The sequence below is a fragment of the Cynocephalus volans genome, chromosome 2 (assembly GCF_027409185.1).
Source record: "Cynocephalus volans isolate mCynVol1 chromosome 2, mCynVol1.pri, whole genome shotgun sequence".
In the NCBI taxonomy this organism is placed as follows: domain Eukaryota; kingdom Metazoa; phylum Chordata; class Mammalia; order Dermoptera; family Cynocephalidae; genus Cynocephalus; species Cynocephalus volans.
The window spans coordinates 81,341,104-81,364,505 of NC_084461.1; the positions used below are offsets into that span (position 1 = coordinate 81,341,104).

The 23,402-nt window shown below is 36.7% G+C and overlaps 1 protein-coding gene across 1 annotated transcript in view; it reads right to left on the reverse strand.

The window, feature by feature from the left end:
- The window catches only part of KIAA0825 (KIAA0825 ortholog), a 379,872-nt gene that overhangs the window by 178,415 nt on the left and 178,055 nt on the right, over window positions 1-23,402 (reverse strand). The window contains exon 19 of the mRNA XM_063087402.1: window positions 21,919-22,013. Within this exon, the coding sequence (XP_062943472.1) occupies window positions 21,919-22,013 (95 nt within the window). The remainder of the gene's footprint in view (window positions 1-21,918; window positions 22,014-23,402) is intronic.

The window sequence follows — 23,402 nt, forward strand, 5'->3', positions numbered from 1 at the left end:
AGAAAATTATTACCCACTAACAATATATAGAAAAAATAAATGGCCATTAGACTTACTTCTAGGTATACTTTGCAATGATTCCATTAACATCTTTTTATACATATTTCCATTGAAATGAAGCTAATTCAGTTAAATGTTCCACCTGAAAATCTGACTATGCTTTGGCAGCTCTTTGTTCTACTCTTTTCCAATAAGAGAATAGTTGTGAAAAGTTATGCATTGACATACATAGACAGCAAAATGGGGGTAGGGGTGGGAGGTGTTCATGAGGAGGCTCTAAACAAATGTTTTGAGACCCATATGAACATAGAATACTATATGTAAGTGAAAATTTCAAACACATATCTTTTAATCAGAATTGTAACCTTTGTTATATTATTACTTTCTAATCTACCACATGGTATTATTTACTATTCTCCACCAAACTTATATAGTTAAATAAGAATTAAAGATGAAACAGAATTTTTAGTAATTCAGCAAATTCTGAGTATAGAATTCTCATTCTTCACATTCCTTTTCTGTTACATTCCTATATTACTATTGATCCTTCAATTGTTTTCAAATCAGCACAAGTAGTTATGAAGGGCTTCCTCTGTGTAAGTATTCACCCAAAGTAAATAAGCTTGATGCCTCCCTACCAAGAATTTCCAGGAGAATATTAGGTATACATAAAATTATGGAAATATCAGAGTTTGTTAAATTTTATTTAGCTACCGTAAAATGGGTCATAAATTAACATATTAATTTCTGGTTGTAAGAATCCACCCTTTCCCACTTCCTTTAAAGTAGCCCTTCAATACTAACTTAAGGTGAACACAGAGTAGTAATCAGAGTACTTTATTATAGGGCCGGCCCATGGCTCACTCGGGAGAGTGCGGCACTGGTAGCGCTGAGGCTGCAGGTTCAGATCCTATATAGGGATTGCTGGTGCGCTCACTGGCTGAGCGTGGTGTGGACGACACTGTGCTAAGGATTGTGATCCCCTTACAGGTCAAAAGAAAAAAAGTGTACTTTATTATATATAATCTAAGAGTATTGGGGCAGAACAGAGATTGACAAGGAATGTTAATTAGAGTATGACTATTACCTTAAGGGTAAAAATTGTGATTTCTCTCTCCTTTTTGACATTCCAGAGAATACCTAGTCTAAATATTTATTCATATTTTTTCCCAGTGGAAAGAGAAACAACTGAAAAAAAATAAGAAAAAATGAGATACTTGATTTAGCTTATTTTGTGATCAGAATTGGCTATGAAGGAAAACATTTAATTCATAAAGGGCATTGAAAATTCCTCTATTTTGAAGAATGGTCCTGTCTTCTTCAATATTAAAACATTAAAAAATAAAATAAAATAAGACCATAAAAGAACTTTAAAACTTCACAATCAAACTGCCTTATAGTGTATGAAAGTATGGTTTGTAATTTTTTTATGAACAAGGATGTGCCTTACACTTTTTTGTATACTCTCTCTTTTCCCATACTGTGTCATATACATAGACTTAACAAATAGATGTTTTGATATAACATCACTGTCCTTTGTATTTTTTATGTTCAACTAGCTATGTTTAGGATATGAAATCTCACCACAAACAATTTTATTGGGATGTTTTAATTCTACTGCCAAGTTGGTGTTCATTGTATTTGACAATGCATGAGATATTTAGACAATTAAATAGGGTTTGGATATGTTTTTTATATGAGAATTCTCACTATAATGGTATTTGCTGACATGAAATCTAAATGGCAGGTACAAACTGATAAAGGAACTGTTCAAATCACCTTAACCCAGTGCTTCTCAAGCTTTAATGTATATATGAATCACTTGAGTATCTTGTTGGAATGCAGATTTTCATTCAGTAGGTCTTGGATAGGGCCTGAGATTCTGCATTTCTAATGGAAGAATTTCTAATGGAAGAAGTTTTGAGGGGCAAGATCCTAGAGACCTACACAATTTATAACTGCATCATGCTAAATTCTATTTCCTCTGTTTGATGAGAACTAATGTGCTATTTAATGTCTTAAAATTAATAAAATAAATTGCAATGAGAAAAATATTTTAAATTATTAGGTGTTATGGACTAGCTTCCATATGAGCAAAAACAAAAATAAAAGTTACTGTATGAGTTACAGTAGCAGATCTAGAAATGTCAGACTTATTTAAGGCCATAACATATATTTTACTGGATTTCATTGAACTCCGCCTCAAAACATAAACTACATATTTGAAAACTTATTGACTGTCATTTTGTTGCCAGACTCCAGATAAAACCACACATCAAATTTAAAGTTTAATTTGCCTTCTTTGGTGATAAACTAAACTATTTATTTAGAAATAAACTAAAACTAAACAAAAAGTTTGATTCCTTAGAGAGCTCAAAAGAAAGAGGAACAGAAATAGCCACACAGTTAACTTAAGGTAGAGAACTTCTTTTAGTTAAAAAAAAAAGTAGTTTACATATAGTCCTTCCATTAAGATATATCTACATACATTTCCTTATGAATGAAATCCTTCTGAATGGTACAACTCAAGCTAACAGGAAAAGTGGATTTTCCCTACTGATACAGATTTAACAAAGGCAAATTACTTCCTCCAATCTTTCAAGAAGTACAGGAGAATAGATTTTTAAAATAAAGGAAAGCAAATAAGCATTAGGAAAAACAGCATAAGAAATAAAGATCCTAATAAAAATGAGAGAAAATAATGCCAAGTCTGATTCTTTTTAAAGAAATTTAAATTCATGAAATAAACAGGATTTCATAGAAGGCTTGGAGGAAGTTTAACATTTCAAAAATCACACTTTAAAGACAAAAGAGTTGGAATTTTGCTATGTTAAAATGTTTATGGATGGCTCTAGTTTGACAATTTAGCCTGTCGGATGTGACTTTCACAGTCTGTTGGCAGTTTGCAGGCAAGCCATCACACCTGTGACTCTGTGGTTGATTAATGAGTCTTTCAGCTCATTGCTACCATCTGAAGGAGGTCTATGGCCTTTGCGAGCCTCACTGGTTTATTCGTCTTCAACTGCAGTCCTGCTGAGGTATCTTCCATAAGAAAATCATACCTGGTTAAAGCTAATGAAAACCTCCATATGTCATTTTCTAGACAAGTCAAAAAGCATGCACAACTAGACATAAGATGTATTCAAGTAACAAGAATGTAGTTTTGTCAAAACTTGCAAATCCAAAGAGCCCCACAAAAAAAGGTTTTCTCGATAACATATTTCATAGTGTCAACTTTTAGAGTGATAATTCTGAATTGCCTGTGCCATAACAGGACTTCCACAATTCCTGCTCTTTTGCCATATACAATATCTATTTTCATCAGAACTAAGAAGGTCCTAGCTCAGGACGAGATCGTCATTTAGCTTTAATTATCTAAACATAATTACTCAACTGGGAATTTTAAAGCCTTGTTCCAAGTTCCTCACCTTCAGTGGGTCCACTTGAAGCGTGGGTATTCTCATAACTTTTTTTTTGAGTGCAAGGCAGCATGGCTACTGCTTTTTCCCCAGCTGGGCTCTGGAGACCGAAAAGTCTTCTACAACATAAACACTTAATTCCTGCCCTATATTTCTAAAATAAAGTGTGAACTAGAGAAGACATTGAGACGGGAGAAGGGGAGAAACAGACGGAGAACTGAGAGAATAACTGGAGGTCAACAGCTAAAACGCAGTCTAGTATAGGGCAAAGTGGTGAGAAATTAAAGGAGCAAAGAAGATAGATGCCTCTTTCACTTCAAGGTTTCATAGTATCACATCATTTCTGAAGCACTAAGAATTTCCAAAACATCAATAATATTTAAATAAATGCTAAAATTCATTTTAAAAATAAATACCTGTCATTCTTTATTCTGGATTTTGGAACAGTGTTCCCTTCCACTGGCAATATATATGAGAGGTCTTTGAAAAGTTCACTGAAAGTTTTACATTATCTTTTAATTCTATTTTTCCATGAACTTTTTGAAATACCCTCGATTAGTACAAAGTTTACCTGTATTTAAGTGGCAGAGGGAATCACAACAGTCTAGGTCCCATCAATAAATGAGCAACAAAGGACCAAAAGTTTCCCTTCTAGCAATTTTCATTTTCTGATCTATGATATTAACGAAGCTTTTGTAACACTGTACACATCATCAGTGAGCAGTCCTCTGACTTGGAAGGGTGCTTGCATGATATTCTGGTGCAGTTACTCAGATGCCTATCACCATTCATCTGAAATTGACATTGACTGAATAAAGAGTAAAACTATTTTTATACATTTTACCAAGACTATTAAAAGAAATATGAGTACTTCAAAAAGTTTGTGCAAAATAGAATTAAAAGATAATATGAATCTTTCCACGAACCTTTTGAAGTACCCTAGAATTTTCCTTTATTTTATTGTGGCATAATCTAAGGATAATTCTTCACTATCATTACAATGATTGCTACTTTTTCCATTTCCTATTTGATGTCTGTACTAAGAATTATGGAATGAAAATTATTTAGTAATTTATTAATCTTAATTTGTAATCTTAATTTGTAAAATGTTCATCTAGAAGGACTGATTTTGGCTAATAAAAGTATTGATTCCTTCAAGAACTGAACTGATCAAGATCAACAATGACTATGAGTATTTAAGCATACACAAAGTGTTTGATCATTTCAACAAATTTTCAAGTTGTTATATCAATGATTTCAATCCTGGCCACTAATTTGAATAGTGGGGGAATTTTTAAAAAGAAGCAATGATTGCTACCTCACTCCAGAGACTCTGATTTAACTGGTCAGAAGGAGGCCTGGGCATTTCTTTTTAGATACTTTCCCGGAATTATTCTAATGTACAACCAAGGTTAAGTACCATTGGTCTGTATAATAATCCTCATATTTATTTTGTTGACCTAAAATAATAAAATGCTTAATCCTACCAGCAGAAAGTGATATCTCAAATTAAGTTGGAAAATGAAATGATCATGGTTTATATGAGAGCATGCTGGACCATGAGTCAGAAATCCTGGACTTAAGTCATTGTCAACTACCTACTAGCTCTGACTTTAGTAAGTCCCTCAAGATACACATTTTCTAAACCATAAAATGAGAAAATTATGATTTCTTCCAGCTTTAAAAGCATGTTCTCAAATAATTTCCAAGAATGCAGAATACTCTTCTTAAGTGCTAATCAGAGTACTTGTTTTTTCCCATATATGAAAGATGTGATTTAAATGAGGGTGAGCACACATGTGTCACTTAAGACCTCTCCTGTCTATATTAGACATTGCTAACTGAACACAGCACTACAGAAAAATCACTATCCTCCTGGATTTCACACTTGAGATAAAACTATTTTCTATTTGGGAGTTAAGTGCTTATTAGCTGTCATATTTAAGGAAAGGCTGAAACAGAGTAGTCAGCAGGGGACTAAAAGTGTCCAGAGAATAAAAAATTGTTAGCACAGTTCAGGAGCAAGGACACCATGTCTCACAAATATGACTCAGGTCCTAATGGCAGGAGGCATAGCTCCACAGAGGGACGGTATTTTCCTACTAACCAAACAAACTTTTTATCATAACCTAGCTTCTGATGTCAATTCAACTCGAGGGACAGAATTACCAGATTTACTTAAAGTTGTATTTTTCACTGCAGATTAGTAGAATAGAACTCTGGTTTTGCAACAGTCTCTTGTGAGCTTGATTAGAGTGAGTCAATATTCTTATATGAAACCAAATTGCAGGCTTTCAAAGCTGAAGACCAGATCATAGACTATGGTGAAAGTCCCATCAAAAATAATGTCCTGCTGAAGAGGTCAGCTGGTCTTCTAGCAATGAGGCATTCAGTGAAGAAAACCTTTACAAATATAATTGAAATAATTCAGATAGTTTCTGGATAAAATATTTTCATATATAAACTAAGGAAAGGAAAGTTTTTAAAAAGTGCCAAAACATTTTCATTTTTGTAAGTTTTTTCATATTTAAAAATAATAAAATTTACATAAATGTGATAATGATGCAATTAGGACAAGAGAGTCAATGCTCTTCGAGGGCAGGGCCCCATCTCATGCAGTCCTAGATGCTATCTTTCATGATAAATACTGTACCAAAAGACAGATTAGTCATACCATCTGCTGCCTCCAGAGAGATAAATTGCACATTTCAAAGTATGGCAACATTCCACTATAGCATAATGAAGAAAATGAAAAACATATTAGCAAACCGAACACTTTGGGGAAATTTCATTTTCAAATTGTGTGCTGTTTTGCTTTTAAAGAAGTAAAATTATTAAATAAAATGTGTGAGAGGAAGCAAATATTCTTCCTTGTAGCAAAATTACGCATGCTTCTACTTTGTGAAAGATAACATTATTTCCAACGAATGCATTAAAGTCACACATATAATCCACATTTTCAGAGTTGTTATGAACAAGTATCTATATGTACATACTTTTGCTGAAATCAAATTTCAGTCCCAAAATCCTTGTTACATTACAGGCTAACAGAGAAAAATGAACAATTAATTAAGAAACAATTCTACTTAGCTTCTTTGGAAACCTGTTGAGGTCTATAAAATTAGTTTAAGGCCATCTCAGACCAGCCAGTTGAGAGCAACAAACATAAACACACTGACACAGAAGCATCACTACCTCTCTCAGGCATCCCCACTGATGTCAGGTAACTCTTGCCATTCAGAGACAAATATAAGCACTGAAGAACAGACCACGCAACTCCAGAACAAGCTGTAAGAACAACAAGATAGTAAGTGCAAGACAGATCAGGTACACCTCTCCTACCTGACCAAGGCCAGTATTAAGCTAGCACATCTTGTCTGAAGAGCCATCAATCATATACTAAGTGTGCTCTCACCAAGGTACATCCCATCTAAGCTGTATAAATATAAGGCAAATAGAATTTTAGTGACAGACTACAAGGCCATTTGATCTATGGATTACACAGTCCCTGCAATTGCTTACACATGCCTGAAAACCTTCAGAATCAGATGAGGCCGAGAATTGGAAAGAAAGAATCTGTTCTTTCAATAATCTCCAGTTATAGGTCTAAATGGGACAGTACCCTCCACCCCTCACCACCCCTCACTCAATGCAGCGTCTGACTTTGTCCTCGGCAGCCTAGCATTCATTCACTGTGCCTGTATATTGCAAATAGAACTGATTTAAAAGTGAAAAATGCAGTGAAGAAAGATCACTCTAGCCAAAATAACCTGGGTGCAGCATACTCTCTCTCCCACGTTGTGTTACTACCTACGTTAAACCCTCTGCCTAGACCACCTCTCACCTTAGCTACCCGGCTGACTCATAGCTCAAGTATCACCATCTCCGGCTGTATTTCCTGCCTCCTCTGCACTCAGTTTGAGTTGGCTTTCCTTCCTCCGTGATCTTCCACTGTACTTCTGTGGTAACTTGCATGAACCTCTATTACAGCTATATCACTCATTTTTTAGTCTATCTTCTCCACTAAATCCAGAGATCCTTGACAGCAGGGACTGTGTCTGGCTCATTTCTTTATCTGCTATTCCTGGCGAATGTGTGATGGATAGATGAATGAACAGTCACAGATCTACCTATTTACTCAAAGTCTTACTGGACTGAATAATGGGATGGAAGGATTACAAGCAACAAAATGTATTTTGTGGGTTATGTAATACTTTACTTTTGTCTGCTAGCAAATCTATTCTTTGTATAATAAAATACTAAGAGTCTGGATTGTTCTCCATACAAAGTTACCTATTTCCAAGAAATCCTATTATCAAGCCTTTTACAGCTCTGACTTGCTGAAATGGGCAAGAAGATGTTTATCACTGACTCTGGGCTGAACCAGATGAACAAATATGGCAAAGACATAATGCTGATGAGAAAAGACTCCTGGGCAAGTTAGACAGGTAACCAACAAAGCCTTAATCAGGTTACTGACTTCTTTCCAAATCGGGCCAGCCTAGACCATTTATTTTTTACCCCAGCACTCTGACTGTTATTAGGTTTAATTCATTAACTTGGAATAATCAATTATTTAACAATAAGAGACCCATAAGCTTCCAGGTCAATAGCAATTCTCATCTTTTTGTGGCTTTAGAAAACTTTCATTGTGTAGAAATCTATAATATTCTGTTTTTATCTGTTCTTTTTTGAAATCACATTTATTCTGACTTTTTCTTTTAAAACTCTATTCAAAGTGGTGACTTAATGCTTGAAGGATATCTTAAGGTTTAAATGAGAACTAAAGAAAAGGACAGATTTGTTACCTCAGGTGGGTAGGACCGTAAGGTAGGTGATGAGGCAGAGCAAGAGATTAGTAACTTTAACCTCACACAATGTCACAATGTCCATACTGTTTAACTTCTAACGAGCAGGTATGTGATTTAAAACTTTTAATAAAGTTTTTAAGAAATGAAGTAACAAGGCCTCTTTCTCTTGGTGATCCTTTCCTTACCTCAGAAAGTGCTATGAGCAAAACAAAATCATTCCAAAACAATAAATTTAGACTGGGAGCCAAAAACCATGAACTGAACAGCCCCATGCTTTCACCACTGTGCTTTGCAGTGCAAGCTGCCAGCAAGAAGAGCCTGAGATCCCTGTCCACCAGGCGTACATGGTCTATAAAGGGAGACAAATAACCAAAAAACACTAGTAAACATCACAGGGTAACACATGCTGAATGTTAACATGTGTAACAGCCTATCAATACCCTGAGAATTTGGAAAATGAGAGTTTCTGAGAACTACAGGACTGGAGAGGAGCTTGATGGGGGGCATGTGCTGGTCTGGAAACGCAGACTTGGGGGATGACAGTCAAGGGAAGCAGAGGGTTAAACCTGGGCAAAGGTGCAGGTGCAGGAGTCATTAACAGGACGCTTTCATTTGTAGCTTTCATTTGTAAGGAAGTGCTTAGCTTGGGAATAGTCATTTTCCACTCTAGCTGTGTCAGTCTCCTCATCTGTAGCCTACCTTCTATCTCTTATCTGAAGTGAACCTTGATCTTGCCAGGAAATGATGAGTAATCCTGTCTCTAAAGGCAGATGCCCAGATCGAGTTTCATCCTGGATGCTGGTGCCCTCTGCTCAGATCCCATGTCTAGGTCCTGATTTCTGAGTAAATCAAATTCCACAGCTGGACACAGGACTTGGTGCACAGTAGACCATTGAATGAATGTCAAATATTGGCCCTTTCTGGCCCCACCTTCTCTTCCTTTGGCTCATGGATAGTCAGGCATCAGCTTCTTGAGCTTGCCCTCCACCTTGAACTCAGACACACATCCCACAGCCAGCACCTAATAAAGGGTGCCCTGAATATCTCTTTGCTCATTTCTGCTTTTTCTCCTTGGTCCTCCTCACCGCCTTTCCCCATTTTGCAATTACCTGGATACTTGGGCTGTGCCTGGCCCCATGTTTATCCTTGTAACTTGCTCTGGACTGCCCAAAGAGGAAGACCAAGTTATAGCTAAAAATAATTATAATTAATATTTATAGAGCATTTGCTATGGCCCAGGCCTTGTGCTAAATACTTGTTGGAGGTTAAGTTTTTTGATCTTCCCAGCCACTCAATAAAAAAAAATGCTAGTATTATCCCTATTATGCAGGTAAGTAAAAGGAGGCTTAGAGAAAGTCATAGAGACAGGATTTGAACCACATGGTCTTGTACTCCAAAGTGGGCAAAGGGTTGGTGGGCCTCATTATCGAGGAGGCATTAAGTGAACAAGAGGACCAGATGAAGGAAGACTTGGAACTGGGGTTGAGGAGTTTGGGTTTGGTGCAATGGGCAATGTGGAGCCACGGCAAGTTTTGAAGTGGAAGAGTGGCAGAAAAAAGATGTTTAACAGGATATTTAAAAAATACATTTAACTCTGTATTTCACTCCAACTCTTATCCCTTTGAATATGAGGTAATTTATAAATGGGCTTGCCTGTGTCCTTCTATGTTTCCCCTTTATTCTATCAACATTGGGAAGTAAGCTATGTATTTGTTGCACTGTAATATGTAAAAACAAAACAGCAAAAATCTGGAAGCAGCTTAAATGTACAGTATTAGAGAAATGTCTACGTAAATTATGCTACATTAATTTTGTATAATGCTGATCCATTAAAAATAAAAACTATGTCTTCATGTGGATAAATGACAAAAATGGTTTTGTGAAAAACATAGAACCACAATTTCAAACTGTAAATATAAACCCCCTCACTGTGACTGTGCAAGAGGAGGCATGTGTTGTGTCCATGTATGGAGAATGAGAAAAGAAGAGCTGAATCAGAGTGGTGGGATTAGATTATAAATACACTAGTTTTTTGTTTTCAAATGTTAATGTTGTTTTTCAATGGTTTTCTAATAAAGAAAAAATTTAAGGAGAGAAACCAAAGTAATCTGGCAGAGATAAACGGAATAGAAAAGTTAAGGCTGGAGTAAAACAGGGCACTGGATTTTGAGAGTGCAAACATGGGGGAAAAAATCACGGATGTGAGAAAAGTTTAGAGGGAAAACGTGGAGGCATTTGGTGTTTAACAGAATATAGATGATGGGAGATGAAAACTTTGCAAAGTATTTCAATGTTTCTAGGCTGAGGCCAGAAAAATGTTATTGAAAAATTAATTGAAATCCCATAACTCTCAAGAAGAGGCAGTTTTCAGATGAAGATAATTATGATGAGAGGACTTCTATGTGAGATTAGGGTTATTACATTAAAATATTATTACAGTAAAAAATCCAAGAAATGGGATCTGTAGGTCTTATTGAGTAGTTAGGACTAGAGATAGAGATTTAAGACTAGGAGCATACATTTAGAGGTTCATATTGGTAGACCTATTCCGTTCTGATGGCATGCATTATTTAGCTAGCACAGCATTTTTAACAATAGAATTTGAATGTTTTTACCTAAGTGTGCATTCATCTCCCCCTACTGTATTATATCTTCCCTTCACGTATTTATGCTATTTGTCCAGCCCCCAAAGGCATTTAATTTCAATACGTGGGATAATCACTTGAGGCATGTGAGTGAGGTGGCTGTAGGAAAAGAGGTGGAAAGGATGTAGAGAGTGTGAGAACTAGAGGACTGAGGCTAAGAAGCCTCTAGCAGTATCTGAAGAAAGAAGAAATCAGAATAGCTCTCTTAAGATTTCAAGATAGGGAGATAAAGATATAACTGGGGACCTGGGCGAGGAGAATAATCAATACTACAAAAAAAAAAAAAAATCCAGAATCTGAAGAAAATCACAACATTGATGTATTATTCAGTACAAAGAGAAACCTGAGACCCACACATGGACACAATTTCATTTCAGAATTACCAGGGAGAAAAGTTACTCAGAGCATCTAGTGAGATGATAATTGGAAGAATCAGGCTGGCATTAGATTTCTGAAAGGAAGCATAAATGTACCACACAACCCAGCATTTCCAGTCCTAGGTATTATCCTAGTGAAATAAAAACCTATGTTCATGCAAAACCTGTACACAAATGTTCGTAGAGGCTTAATTCACAAAATACTGGAAATAACCCAAATGTGTTTAACAGGTGAAAGGACTAATAAACTGTGGTACATCCATGCAATAGACTACTATTCTACAATACAAAGAACAAAAAAATGGAGGAATCCACTGCTATGACATTCTTGAAAGGACAAAACAATGTGAATGAAGAACAGATCAGTGGTTGCCAGGGGTTGAAATAGGGGAAAGGACTGACTACAAAAAGTCAGCATAAGGGAATTTTGGGGGGTTGATGAAACTTTGTATTTTGATTGTGACGTTTGTTAAACAACTTTATGTATTTGTCATAACCAAGAATGGCACACCAAAGTGGGTGAATTTTACTTTATGTAATTTAAAAATATATATAAAAAATGATTTAAAAAATAGAAGTTGTAATATATCACATAAAGGTGACCAATAGAAGAACTAAAATTGAAATTTATATTAACAGAGCTTGAAGGGGAGGGGAAAGGGCATGAGTTAAATTCTATATTTTTCATTGTAAGGAGTCAATAATATAATTTTAAGTTGATAAAAAAAACAAAATAAAATAGTGGTGTAGTATATCCCTTGGACCTATCAAGCAAAATATATAAAAACAGAAATGCTTCAAATGGTTACAACTAGAATGGGACTTGCATGATTGAGGAGCTGGATCTTTTATACTTCATATCTTATCTTCCTGTACTGTTTTGAAATAATACATGTGTATATATCACTTACAGTTTATTACAAAATAAATTTCAAAATTATATTAATACAAATATTCTGAATACAAAAACATCTTGATTTTTACAAGTTTTCATCAGATCTCATATTATAGAAAAAGATTGGATTTAGAGCTACACCCTCAAGGTGACAGTTTCATTAACAGTATAATAAGCCACTACAGGTGGCCTAACTAATTTCATATATGGCACATCATACAAGTACTATAATAAACAATAATAATATTATAAATGTTACTATATAAAGTAGACAATATTATCAGTTGTTGCTCAGATTTGTTATTACAATATTTAATTTCATTTAGCAGATATTTAAATTTACCTTACAATTACGTCATAGTAAAAATATCTTCAAAGAGATAATTTCCTCTTGTTATGTTATATAGCAACATAAACTGAAATATTCAATGATGACCAATAAGCCTCTTTTTAAAAATTTTTTCTAAAGAAAACGTAATTTTATTATTATTTTTTTTACATTCTAGGATGTTATGGAGCAGTTGGGAGGGAGGAGGATAGGGAAAAGGGGAAGGAAATGGGATGAAAGAAGAAGGAGGGGCAGGATTGAGGCTTGTGGCACCCCCCTCATTCCCACAGGGGAGACCAGGGGGCTTCCAGTGGTGGCTTGTTCATTGCCAGCCTGGGTGCAGATGTCAGGGGTGTGTGGCAAAAACCCTCATCCCCTACCACCCTAGCTCGGGAACCCGGGACCCTTAATGCTGCGGCTTGGTGGTTGTCACTGGGCTGGTTACACGTGTTGGGGGTGTGTGGCCAAGGCCCTTGGCCTCCCACCGCCCCAGCTAGGGAGAGCCTGGGCGCTTCCTGTGGCAGATGGTGGTTGTTGCTGGGCTGGCTGTGGGTGGCAGAGAGACGTGGCCAAGACCTGAAGCAACCCACTACCCTGGCTCAGGAGAGCTTGGGACACTTCCTGTGGCAACTCAGTGGTTGCTGCTGGGCTGGTTGTGGGTATCAGGGGATCTTGGTAGAGGCCCTTGTCCCCCACCCTTGGGACTGGTTGTGGGTGTCAGGGGACATTGCTGAGGCCCCCAGCCCTCCCCTCTTTCTGGCTTGGTAGCCCAGGGGACATTCAGTCCTTCTAGGTGTTATAGGTGTTCTTTGGTGAAATAGTTAATATCAAATTTTGTGTCTGGTTGCAGGTACTTTGCTTTTTCTTTCAGTTCTGTATTGGATTATTTGCTGTTCCCACCACTTAAACTCTGCGCTGGAACTAATTTGTTGTCCTTTGCTTACTTCTAAAATGGGGGAACTTCCTGTGGGGACCAGCACTTGAGGTGTGTGGTTGAGCTAAATTGCTGCTTTGCTGCTGATTCCCTAGGGAAAGCTTTTTGTGCAGCTCAGGTTTTAATGGCTGACTTTATAGCTATTTTGGTTCTAGTGAAATCTGGTGTACCTGGGTTGTGTAGAAACTCTGGTCTGGGCCTGAGTCTTTTCATCAAACTGCACCCCATGCAATTCTGCGTTCCTGACCAGTCTCCTCTGAGTGGTCCTGCACTGACTGAGATGCAGATCAGTTGACCTTGCTGTGCCCCAGTGTTCTCCCAGTGGGCCCATCTCCCCTACTGGCCATGCTGCAAACACTTTCCATGGGATGGGCTGTGCACTGGTCCTTTGCAATGACTCACCAGCCTCTGAGTGGCTGCTTTTTTTCAGTTGTTGTGGCTCCTTGCTCCTATGTGGGTCCCTGGCAACCCTATTAGTGGTCTTGCTGTCCTGAGGGCCACGAAGGCCCTCTTCTCCCCTGCTGCCTCCAAGCTTCTTCATCCGAAGGGCACAGCTGCAGCTTTTGCCGGCTCCTGCTCCGTGTGCTCAGCAGCTCCGGCTTGGAAGCGGCCAGGGCTCAAAATGGTCAAAGTGTTTTTTTCTTTCTCTCATTGTGGCTTCTCCCATCTTCATGCACTCCATAAGTCTCTCCTCCTCTTCCCCTGAGTTCTAGTGGTAACTGTTTGGCTGTCGTTGCTTTTTTATAATTGTAAATTTGTTGATTTGTGGGAAAGAATGACACTGGGGACCATCTATTCTGTCATCTTGACCAGAAGTCCTCAGTGATCAATAAGCCTTAAAGCAGCCAATGCTCTTTTCATTGTCAAACAGAATCAGTGGGCATATGACAGCTACTCCTGGTAGAACCTCTGCTAAAACTTTTTGCAGAAAAACAACACAGAGGCTTTGCAGTTTGAACAGTATTTGACAGGGGATATACCTAAAGAATAGTCATTGAATAAAGAATGTATCCTACACAAACAAGTTTTTAAATAGCTTTTGATCCATTGCAAGAACCCAAAAGTGCCAGTATGAGAATGCATAATTAGGTAGAAGATTCATTACCATGAGAATTTTGGTCCAGTTTGACAAGCAAAAACTTTTCCCATGGCTTCTTTTGAGAAAATTATTATACTTTCCTTTCATGAAAATGTTGCCACTTCTGCACTTCTGACAAGAGCAGTTAACATTTATTTAGGTTGTCTCTTTTCTACCTCACCAAAACAATGGAGACTTCTCTGTAAATTACATGCCTGTTAAATTATATAACACATACCCGTATAAGCTCTCCACATGTAAGAGAATCACTCTTTCCATCCCAGTGGTGGTAGACATGGAAATGCACCACTTATATCTTCTCCTCCTGTTAGCATAGTTGACGGGTGGTTCCAGCTATCATTTCTCCACGTCTACCATGGCAGTTGTGCTGAGGTCATCCTTCTCCCAAGCTGATTTTAGCCAGTGTCTGAGCAAGGTAAATATACTAGTGCCAGCCCATTCCTGCAGGACATGGGCACTTCTAGTGGGTAGCTTTAGCTCAAGGGGTCCCCCTTGGCTTTGTCAAAGCTTTCTTAGAAATGCCCTGCCATCTGAGACTCTTCCTTCCCAATCCTCTTTCACCCTCTCCTTTCACAGGCATCAGATCATCAACCTCATCTGAAGGTCTTCCCTGCCTATTGCTGCTTCCTCCTTTTTATCCTTCACATGTATTTCTCCCCAAAACCCCTCTCACATCTCTGTTCTCATCTTGACATCTGCTTCTTGGAGGATCTGAGCTAACACACTCACTCTGTGAAGAAAAGGTCAGCACAGCACCTCTCTACCTTAAAAATATCTGGGCCACATTGTTTTCAAAGAGGAAGTATCATACCTACATTTTTGCAAATTAAGAATAAATTTTTCTGAGCCCCTAAACTTGTCTTTTACATCTGCGATGTACAGTTTCCTCCCCAGTCTCTACCTGTGGTCTCTAACTTGACCTTCCCTTCTCCTAGTTATCCTGTTCCTCCACCCCAGGTGTTATTAATGTCCTAAAGTAGCTCTCGTTCCTGTCATTCCTTTGCTCAAACTTTGATGATTCCCTCAAGTCTACCGGTTAAAGTCCAAACTTCTTAGTCCTCACGCCCTTCAAAGTCTAAATAGTCAACTTACCTCTCAAGTTTTAACTGGAAGAGGGCTTGCTTTCTCCAAGGCTAGAGACCAAAAGCAAAGGATGGGAGATGACAGAAACAAAGATGAGGATTAGGAAGGAAAGTTGGCAGAGTTGACGTGAGATGGATTTAGTCTTCCCAGTAAAGGAGGTGGTGGAAAGTCAATTGCTGAGAGTGACATAGGAATTTGAAGAGGGAAGACGACCAAAGAGGATTAAAAATTTTGTAGAGTAGCACAAAAGGGTCCTTTGAGATATGTAATATTTCCTAGTAAATTGCTACTTTATTCTAAGTAAATGCCTTTCACATAGTAGATACTCAAAAATGTTTGTTGAATGAGTAAAGTATGCAAAGCTCTATAGAAGCCCTAGAGAGAAGCAGTTAAGAACACGGACTTGAGATAGAGTCTAGGCACCATCACTTAGAGCTCTGTGCCTCTGTGCCTTAGTTTCCTTATGAGAAAAATGATAATAATACAGTACCTACTTTATAAGGTTACTGTAAGGATTTACAGTCAAATATGTGTAAGTAAATCACTTAAACTATGCCACAAACGAGGCAAGTGTTCTCTCTGTTATCTTCATTCTCATCAGCATTATTACAGTGAATATATCGCTAATAAAAAAAATTGAACAGTAGTATGGTGTAGTAGATAAAGAAACATGCAAAGTCAAAAGCCTTCCTTTTGAGGCTTTTTTGATTTGCCATGTAATATCTGTGATGTTGGGCACGTTATTTAATGTTTTGCAACCTCACTAGTACCTGTCTCTTGTTACATGGTTGTAATGAGGGTCAAAGGAGAAGATTTGTGTAAAAGTGTTTTATACACCATAAAGGATGACAGATATATACTAGCCTATTTCAAAAAGTTTATGGAAAGATTCTTACTATCATTTAATTCAATTTTTCCACACACTTTTTGAAGTGCCCTCATACAAGTTACCAATCAGGAAACAATACACATTTAGGAGTTTGTTTGGTTCATGTACCAAATCCCTTAGCCCTAGAAATTCTAAGGATCAGAGCATTAAATCCATACATCCTAAACACACATTAGACAATCTCTGCACACAAAAAGCATACTGCTATAGAATTTCAGGATGGGAAGAAAGCCTTCTCCTGTTTCAGAAGATACAGTGATGATGGACAGGAAGTCACTGAGTCTGATGCCTTTTAGTGGAGGTGGAAAGAAAAGGGTTTTCTGGACCATGAAAAAAACCCAAAAAACCAAAAACCAAATTTGAATGCCACGGCCTACGTGATGTATGGGATGGCTCAGAGGTGTGCACTCATAAGATTGGCTTCCCCTTTCTCTTAAACCCACCTCTCCATAACCAGGCGACTGCTGCTGGACTGGGAATTTACTGCCGTGAGCAACTATAAACATTGTGCTAATGGTAGCACTGCCTCAGAATAGTCATTTGAGAGTTCAGTGTGTGCAGTTTGAGACCAGAGACAATATTTTCTACTCTCTACACACCACAGGGCATACACTATAATCAGATATAGCGTAAAGGTAATTTAATAATTATTATTAAAAGCAATCAACTCCACAGATCAACAGCTCTTTTAAAACATGTTTTCTAATCTCTGTTTCCTCTCAGATGTATGGTTATTGTCCACCTGGAAAGGCCCCAGAGTGATAGCCAGAAATCTGCCACCACCACCCCTTCTGCTGTTCCTGCCATCATATTTAATTGTGTTTGCTCAACTCAAAGCCAAACTCATATGCAGTATATTTAGATGGTTAAAATAGCATAGTACTCCACTATATTCACTGATTGTTTTCAACACCACAATTCTTGGGAATTAGTTTGGAATAAATAAGGTAAAGAGAATGGAGCAACATAAATTTGTTCCAGTGACAAAGAAAACAATATCAAAATGGCAATCTGGAGATTCGCCATGAATGAAGGAATAGAGCGTTCCTTTTGGTGCACTCTCCTGCAAATGCAATCCCTGTCTCATTCGATAGTCTGGATTTATTTTAAAGGAGGAGAGAACAAAAGCAAGAAACTAATAGTTAGAAACTGTGAAAAGTACCTTTATTATTTCAAAAGATTAATGTACAATCACTGTACTTATTCTTAAATGGCATTAAAGGTAAAGGTGTAGAACTTATATAGGTTGATTTTCTGAACCCCTAGGAGTCTTCATTTTCCACAATGGCAAACTTCCTAAGTAGAAGCACATATATCATTAATATATATTCAGGATCTCTTTTCTGAGGTTTCAAATACTATATATTTTTTCAAATGCCTCAAAAAATCACTCAGTTTACAAAGGCTTGGTTAGATACTTTTGTCAGCTAACCTCACCTTAAAGTTTTCCAACTTGCATTTCTAGTATTATTTAACAAATACAAACCCTATCACTCAAATGTCAAAAGATTTATGAATCATGGAGTAAAGAACAGATTTGTTGCTAATGAGGTTATGGCTTGAATTGGATCAATTAATTAAAAATAAAGACCAGCTTTCTGTTCTTTTAATCTGAGCCAAATTTCTCATCATCATCATCACAGGCATTTCAAACATACAGAGTTTACTTAACCTGATTTTTATCTTAATTTGGAAAGTGAAGAGAATGAATATGCACATGGGTGAACTTTTTACTTGATATTTTCCAGAGCATACTTCTTGTACCTATGTGACTACTAATCAAACATTACCTTTAGAGAGAGCCTGCTCTGTGCTAATCTGTCAGGAGCTGACTTATTCTCTGCATTCGTACTTCTCATTTGTTCATTACTTAGTTCAATAAATATTATTTAGAGCCTACTATGTGCCTGCCCAAAGGCTGTTCTAGGTACTGAAGACATAGTTGGAATAAGGCAGGCTAGGTGCTATTCTAAAGGAGTTTATATTCTACCCTTGGGGATAAGATTAACAGACAATAAACAAGCAGAAACTAAGATTTCAGATAGTCAAATTCAATTAGGAAAACAAAATACTGTAGAAGGCTAGGGTGACCTGGAGGGTCACTTTAGATGGGTGATAAGGAAAGGCCTCTCTCAGTCGGTAACATTTGCACCAAATGGACAAGATGGTGTCAGCCATGTAAAAAGCAAGTACCAAGACCCTAAAGTGGGAAAGAGCTTAGAGAATTCAAAGAACATGAAGAAAGCAATCAACTTAGAGCATTGTGACTTGGAGGGAGGTGTTCTGAATTGAGGCCAGAGAGTGAACAGGGGCACATCCCTACCAAGGACTCAAGCAGCTGCTTTAAGATTTGTTCTACCTTTGGAGTCAGCACAGAACCAGCTTGTGGAACAAAGGCCAGTATTGCCTCAGATACAGATGTTGTTGGCACCACAGATCTCCTCTTTCATGTGTCTGAACTGTCCCTCAAGTCTTCATCTCTTGAGTCTTTATCTCCTGAGGGGATCAGTGGACCTTTTGACCCTCCTCCTTGCTCATTTTCTCAGTTTGTCTCCCAGACCTTTGGGCCCGCTGCCTAGTCTCTGATCCGCTACTTGTTCTCACCCTCACTATTAGTTTAGGCCTGGGGTCCACACAACCTTGGGGGTTTAAGTGTTCCATCTCGCAACTCCAACTCCCTACTAATCCTAATGAATGTTACTGTTTCCTTACCAGACCAGATACTAACTAACTGAGCTATGTTACTACTTTTCTAAATACGTATTATATTTTCAACTTTCAAAAACGCTTCCATATACTTTAACACTTGATTATGTCAACAATCTCCATGAAGTAGCTATATAATTATTTCATTTCAAAGATAAGGAAATCTAAAGTCAAGGTAAGCTATTAAGAAGCCAGGAATCCTGCTTTCTCATCTCTGTCTTGTTTTGGGGTGAGGGAGGTCTAGTTAACTCTAGGCATCTTGAGAGAGAAAGTTCACAGATATTCTCATTATATGGAAGGCAAAGACCAGGCACAAAGAAATTTAAGAGGTACATAAAAAGGATTCCCTTCTCCTGAACTTTGAATTCACTTTTCTTTGTACCATTATGTCCCAAGACATTTGCAGCCCTGTACATATACAAGATCATAGTGTGGAGATAGTAAAACCATATTACCAAAAAAGGGAGCAAAAAAGAAAAAAAAGTGACTTGTTTAATTGGTGATTGTGTGAGAAAGAACTGACAATATCCAGCTGAGCTGCTCTGGGTTCTCTCTTGTGGCTTTGCCTAACCCCCAAAATCATGGTTGTAGGTAAGAAATTTTACTTTGTAGATGCTGGATGGCATATATAACTCTCATTCTAAAAGCTCAATTTTTGCTGTTCAAATATGTCTCTTTCACATAACCATGTTGTCAAAAATTCAATGCACTATTTAAAAAAAAAAAATCAGCATTTTTCAGATAGTCTAAACAAGAGAGTGTCTTAGAGAAAATAACAGAAACAATTTCTTTGCCCGTTTAATATTAGTCGAAACTCATAATTAACATTTTAAAAATAAATGGGAAAGTGATAGAAGAGATGAAAAACTCTTAGTTGTGTTTCATCCTTCTAAGGTAGATCAATTAGGTTCATTGTAGCTTCCGGTGTGTGGTAGTTTGAATTAGAATACTTTTCATACCATTCTCTAAAAATCTAAGGTTCTTATTAAGATGAGATTCTAACTGTTTCTATTAAAAATTCATGACCCTTTTCCAAGAGAACTTTTTTGACCTGTTCTTTACGGTTAAATTTGTGGGACTTCTTTTCTCCCACTCGCTCCTGCACTTGTCTCAGGGAAATAGACTTTAATAGCTAGTGACCTTATTGAAGTATCTCTAAAGTTGTTAAACAAAAATAACAATATGCAAGTCTGGTTAAAACACAAATTCACTTGAAAGTGAATATAATACAAAGCAAATGCAGTAAGTTTTGAAGGATGTGTTGTCCCTAGAGTACCATTCAGTGAATTTGGAAGCAGCAATTCATGGCTGAAAAAAATTTAGTAAAATATAATACAGTTAATCTACATAAACTCAAAAGTTTCCAAATAGCAGGAAAAAAATTTCTTATCTTTCCTAGTTTGTTTCCAGACACATTTACTATTGTGTAAACATCACATAACTAGGTTCAACAGAGGACCTGAACTCTCCTCCACCAACCCCACCTCTCATCTCTCCTAACACCTTTGGGACAGGATAAGAGCACCTGTCGGGGCTTGTGCACAAATGGGGTGCATTCTGGACTACTGCCTGGAAGGTGATAAGTGTGTGTGTGTGTGGGGGGGAGGCTCTGTCCTTGATGGGGAAGCTTCTGGATTGTTCAACCTTGTGCATGCTGGGTGGGTGAGCTTAATTCAGGGGTAAAATATTAGGAATATCATTGTGACCACACATCTAAGCTATAGCTTTTATTGGCATTAAAGCTGCCTTTTTGTAGAACCTCCATCTGGGAAATACTTCAATCTCTCTTAAGACATTTTCTTATATGCACCTAGATTTCTCAAGAACGATTTGACAATTCTACTATATCATTGTTGTTATTTTCTTTCAGGAAAAATGATACTCTTTATGCAAAAAGATATGAAAATACATTCTACATTGCAAATATCATACAGAGATAACTCTCAACTATAAGCAAACAGATGATACTTAAACAATAAAAGTCTCATACATATAAATCTTATTTGAAAATGTGATATTTGATAGAGAAATTCAGTTTTTAAAGTTTACATCTTATAGTTTTCAGTGAAAACTTTAAAGGTATTTTTAAAAACATGTTAATTGATCCAAAATAGAAAGAAAATATTTACACTTTTGTGCAAAATAAATTTCATGTGTAGGTTCCTAGGCTGAAATCACATTACCATTGGGTGTGAGTGTGTGTGTGTATGTGTGAAAAATAATGTGCACTTGAGGCTATAGCAAGAGAGTGCCAAAATAACTGGCTGAAAAGTGAAAAATTCAATCATGACAATTTGTTTTATATGTTTCCCCTGATTAGACTAGTTGATTTGGCATGGCATTTTGTATGCATTCATTAAATTTCTGTAAACAAAGGTATGGTATTATAATGACATTCAAGTTAATAACTTTTGGTGTTCACAATAGTAAACTATTAAATATACAAAGTCAAAAAATATTTCAAGTTCATATTAAAATAAACTAATTTCATCTTGGAAGCAAATTGTACTGCCTTTTGCAAATGTTCAAAAATAGCACTTAGAAAGTACGGTACACTCATATCATTTTAGCCATATTTTCTTAAAATGTGAAATAGGCAGGGAGAAAATAAAAGAGATTCCCCTGCTAATAAAACATTTTCACTTTTCCCAAGAGTATGCTAGTAAAATGTATGTGTACACACACACATCCTTTTCTCCCAACCAGATCCCTAAGATCCCAAATCTTATTACCTGTTTTTGAGCAGTACACTGAAGGTCATCTTATCCAGTCCCAGATAATTTGGCAGCAAGTTTGACCAATTCCAGTTCCATTTTGTTATGGCTGACTGTTGATAAATGAGAACACACTATTGTTAGTTATTAATCAGAGTTAATATGATCAGTAAATTAAAGCTCCAGCTGTGATAGACTAACTAAGAAGGAGGGGGGTCCAGAACAAGGACTTAGACAGATAACATCAATCATGTCCACAGAAGAAGGTTTTTATTCCAATAAGACAGCAATTAATTTATAAATCCATTTGGGGATGTAGTCATTATTTATAAAAATATAAATCAATTTCTTGAGTCGTTATTCTTCCAACTGTTAATGGAATTTGCCCAACAAGTTTCCCTGAAAGGGTGACTCTTTGAAAAGCAAAGCAAAATAATTGATAACTTTTTAATATATCATATCAATTTATAGTTTGCTTTCTTTGTAGCATAGAAAAGTTTGATTAAAAAAACAAGCTTAGAAGTACTAAAACTCAAATTATAAAACACGGCTTAATTAGAGAGTGATAGTAATGGTACTTTTTTGATTTAAAAAAATGCTTTCAAGTGGAGATTATAAGGCTATAAATGTAAATAACATAAATAATTCTTTTTTTCTTGTTTACAGATAATTTCACAACAGAGTTAAGAGAAATATTACTGTGAAAATAATCTCATAACTGAGAAGTCAATAAAATATGCCATTTATTTAAATGAAGTGAGGATAATTTAAGAGCAATCTAATGTACAACACAGGAAAGCAGTCTAATAAATTCAAACTTATACACTATTTTTGGTTTTAAAGTATTATAGATGCTTATGCTCTTTAAAACTAAATAGTTTTGATAATAAGAGTCCAGGCTGATGTTTAAAATCCAACAAGAGCTATTCCCTGTCACCTACTGATTAATCGAGCCCTACAATCCTGTCATAGAGCAGGAGAATTCTGCCCTGGGTTGTCAGCATTTGAAGGTCTTATTCTACTACAGTATTGATGAATGTAGACTAGAGCTGTAACAGACATGGTAAAAATATTATCTGCATGCCAAATTAGTCCATTGTTTTAATTTTTATTTTCATCAGAGCTCTAGGTCAAGCAATCCTTCTCTTCTGCCCTGTTAGTTCAAATTGTCTGTCAAGAGGTTTCTGGGAAAAGCCACCAAAAGAATGAACAAAGCAAAAGCAACTGTAGATTTCAAATACTGTGGAAGAAAGATGATCTTTTTAATGTAACTACTGAAATAAGCAGCTTAAACAATGGTATAATGTGACATTAAGAAATGTGTGGTGTTTATCACATTGATTTTATTCCAAATATCCTGACTTTAAGATGATTAGCAAATTCATTTTAAATTTGGGAATGTGTCTACGCTTATGAAAAGCAAATTTACTTCATGCCACTTAAAATCAGAGCTCAATGGTCTACTGCAATTAATTTTAAACTATTTTCTAATTTACCTGATG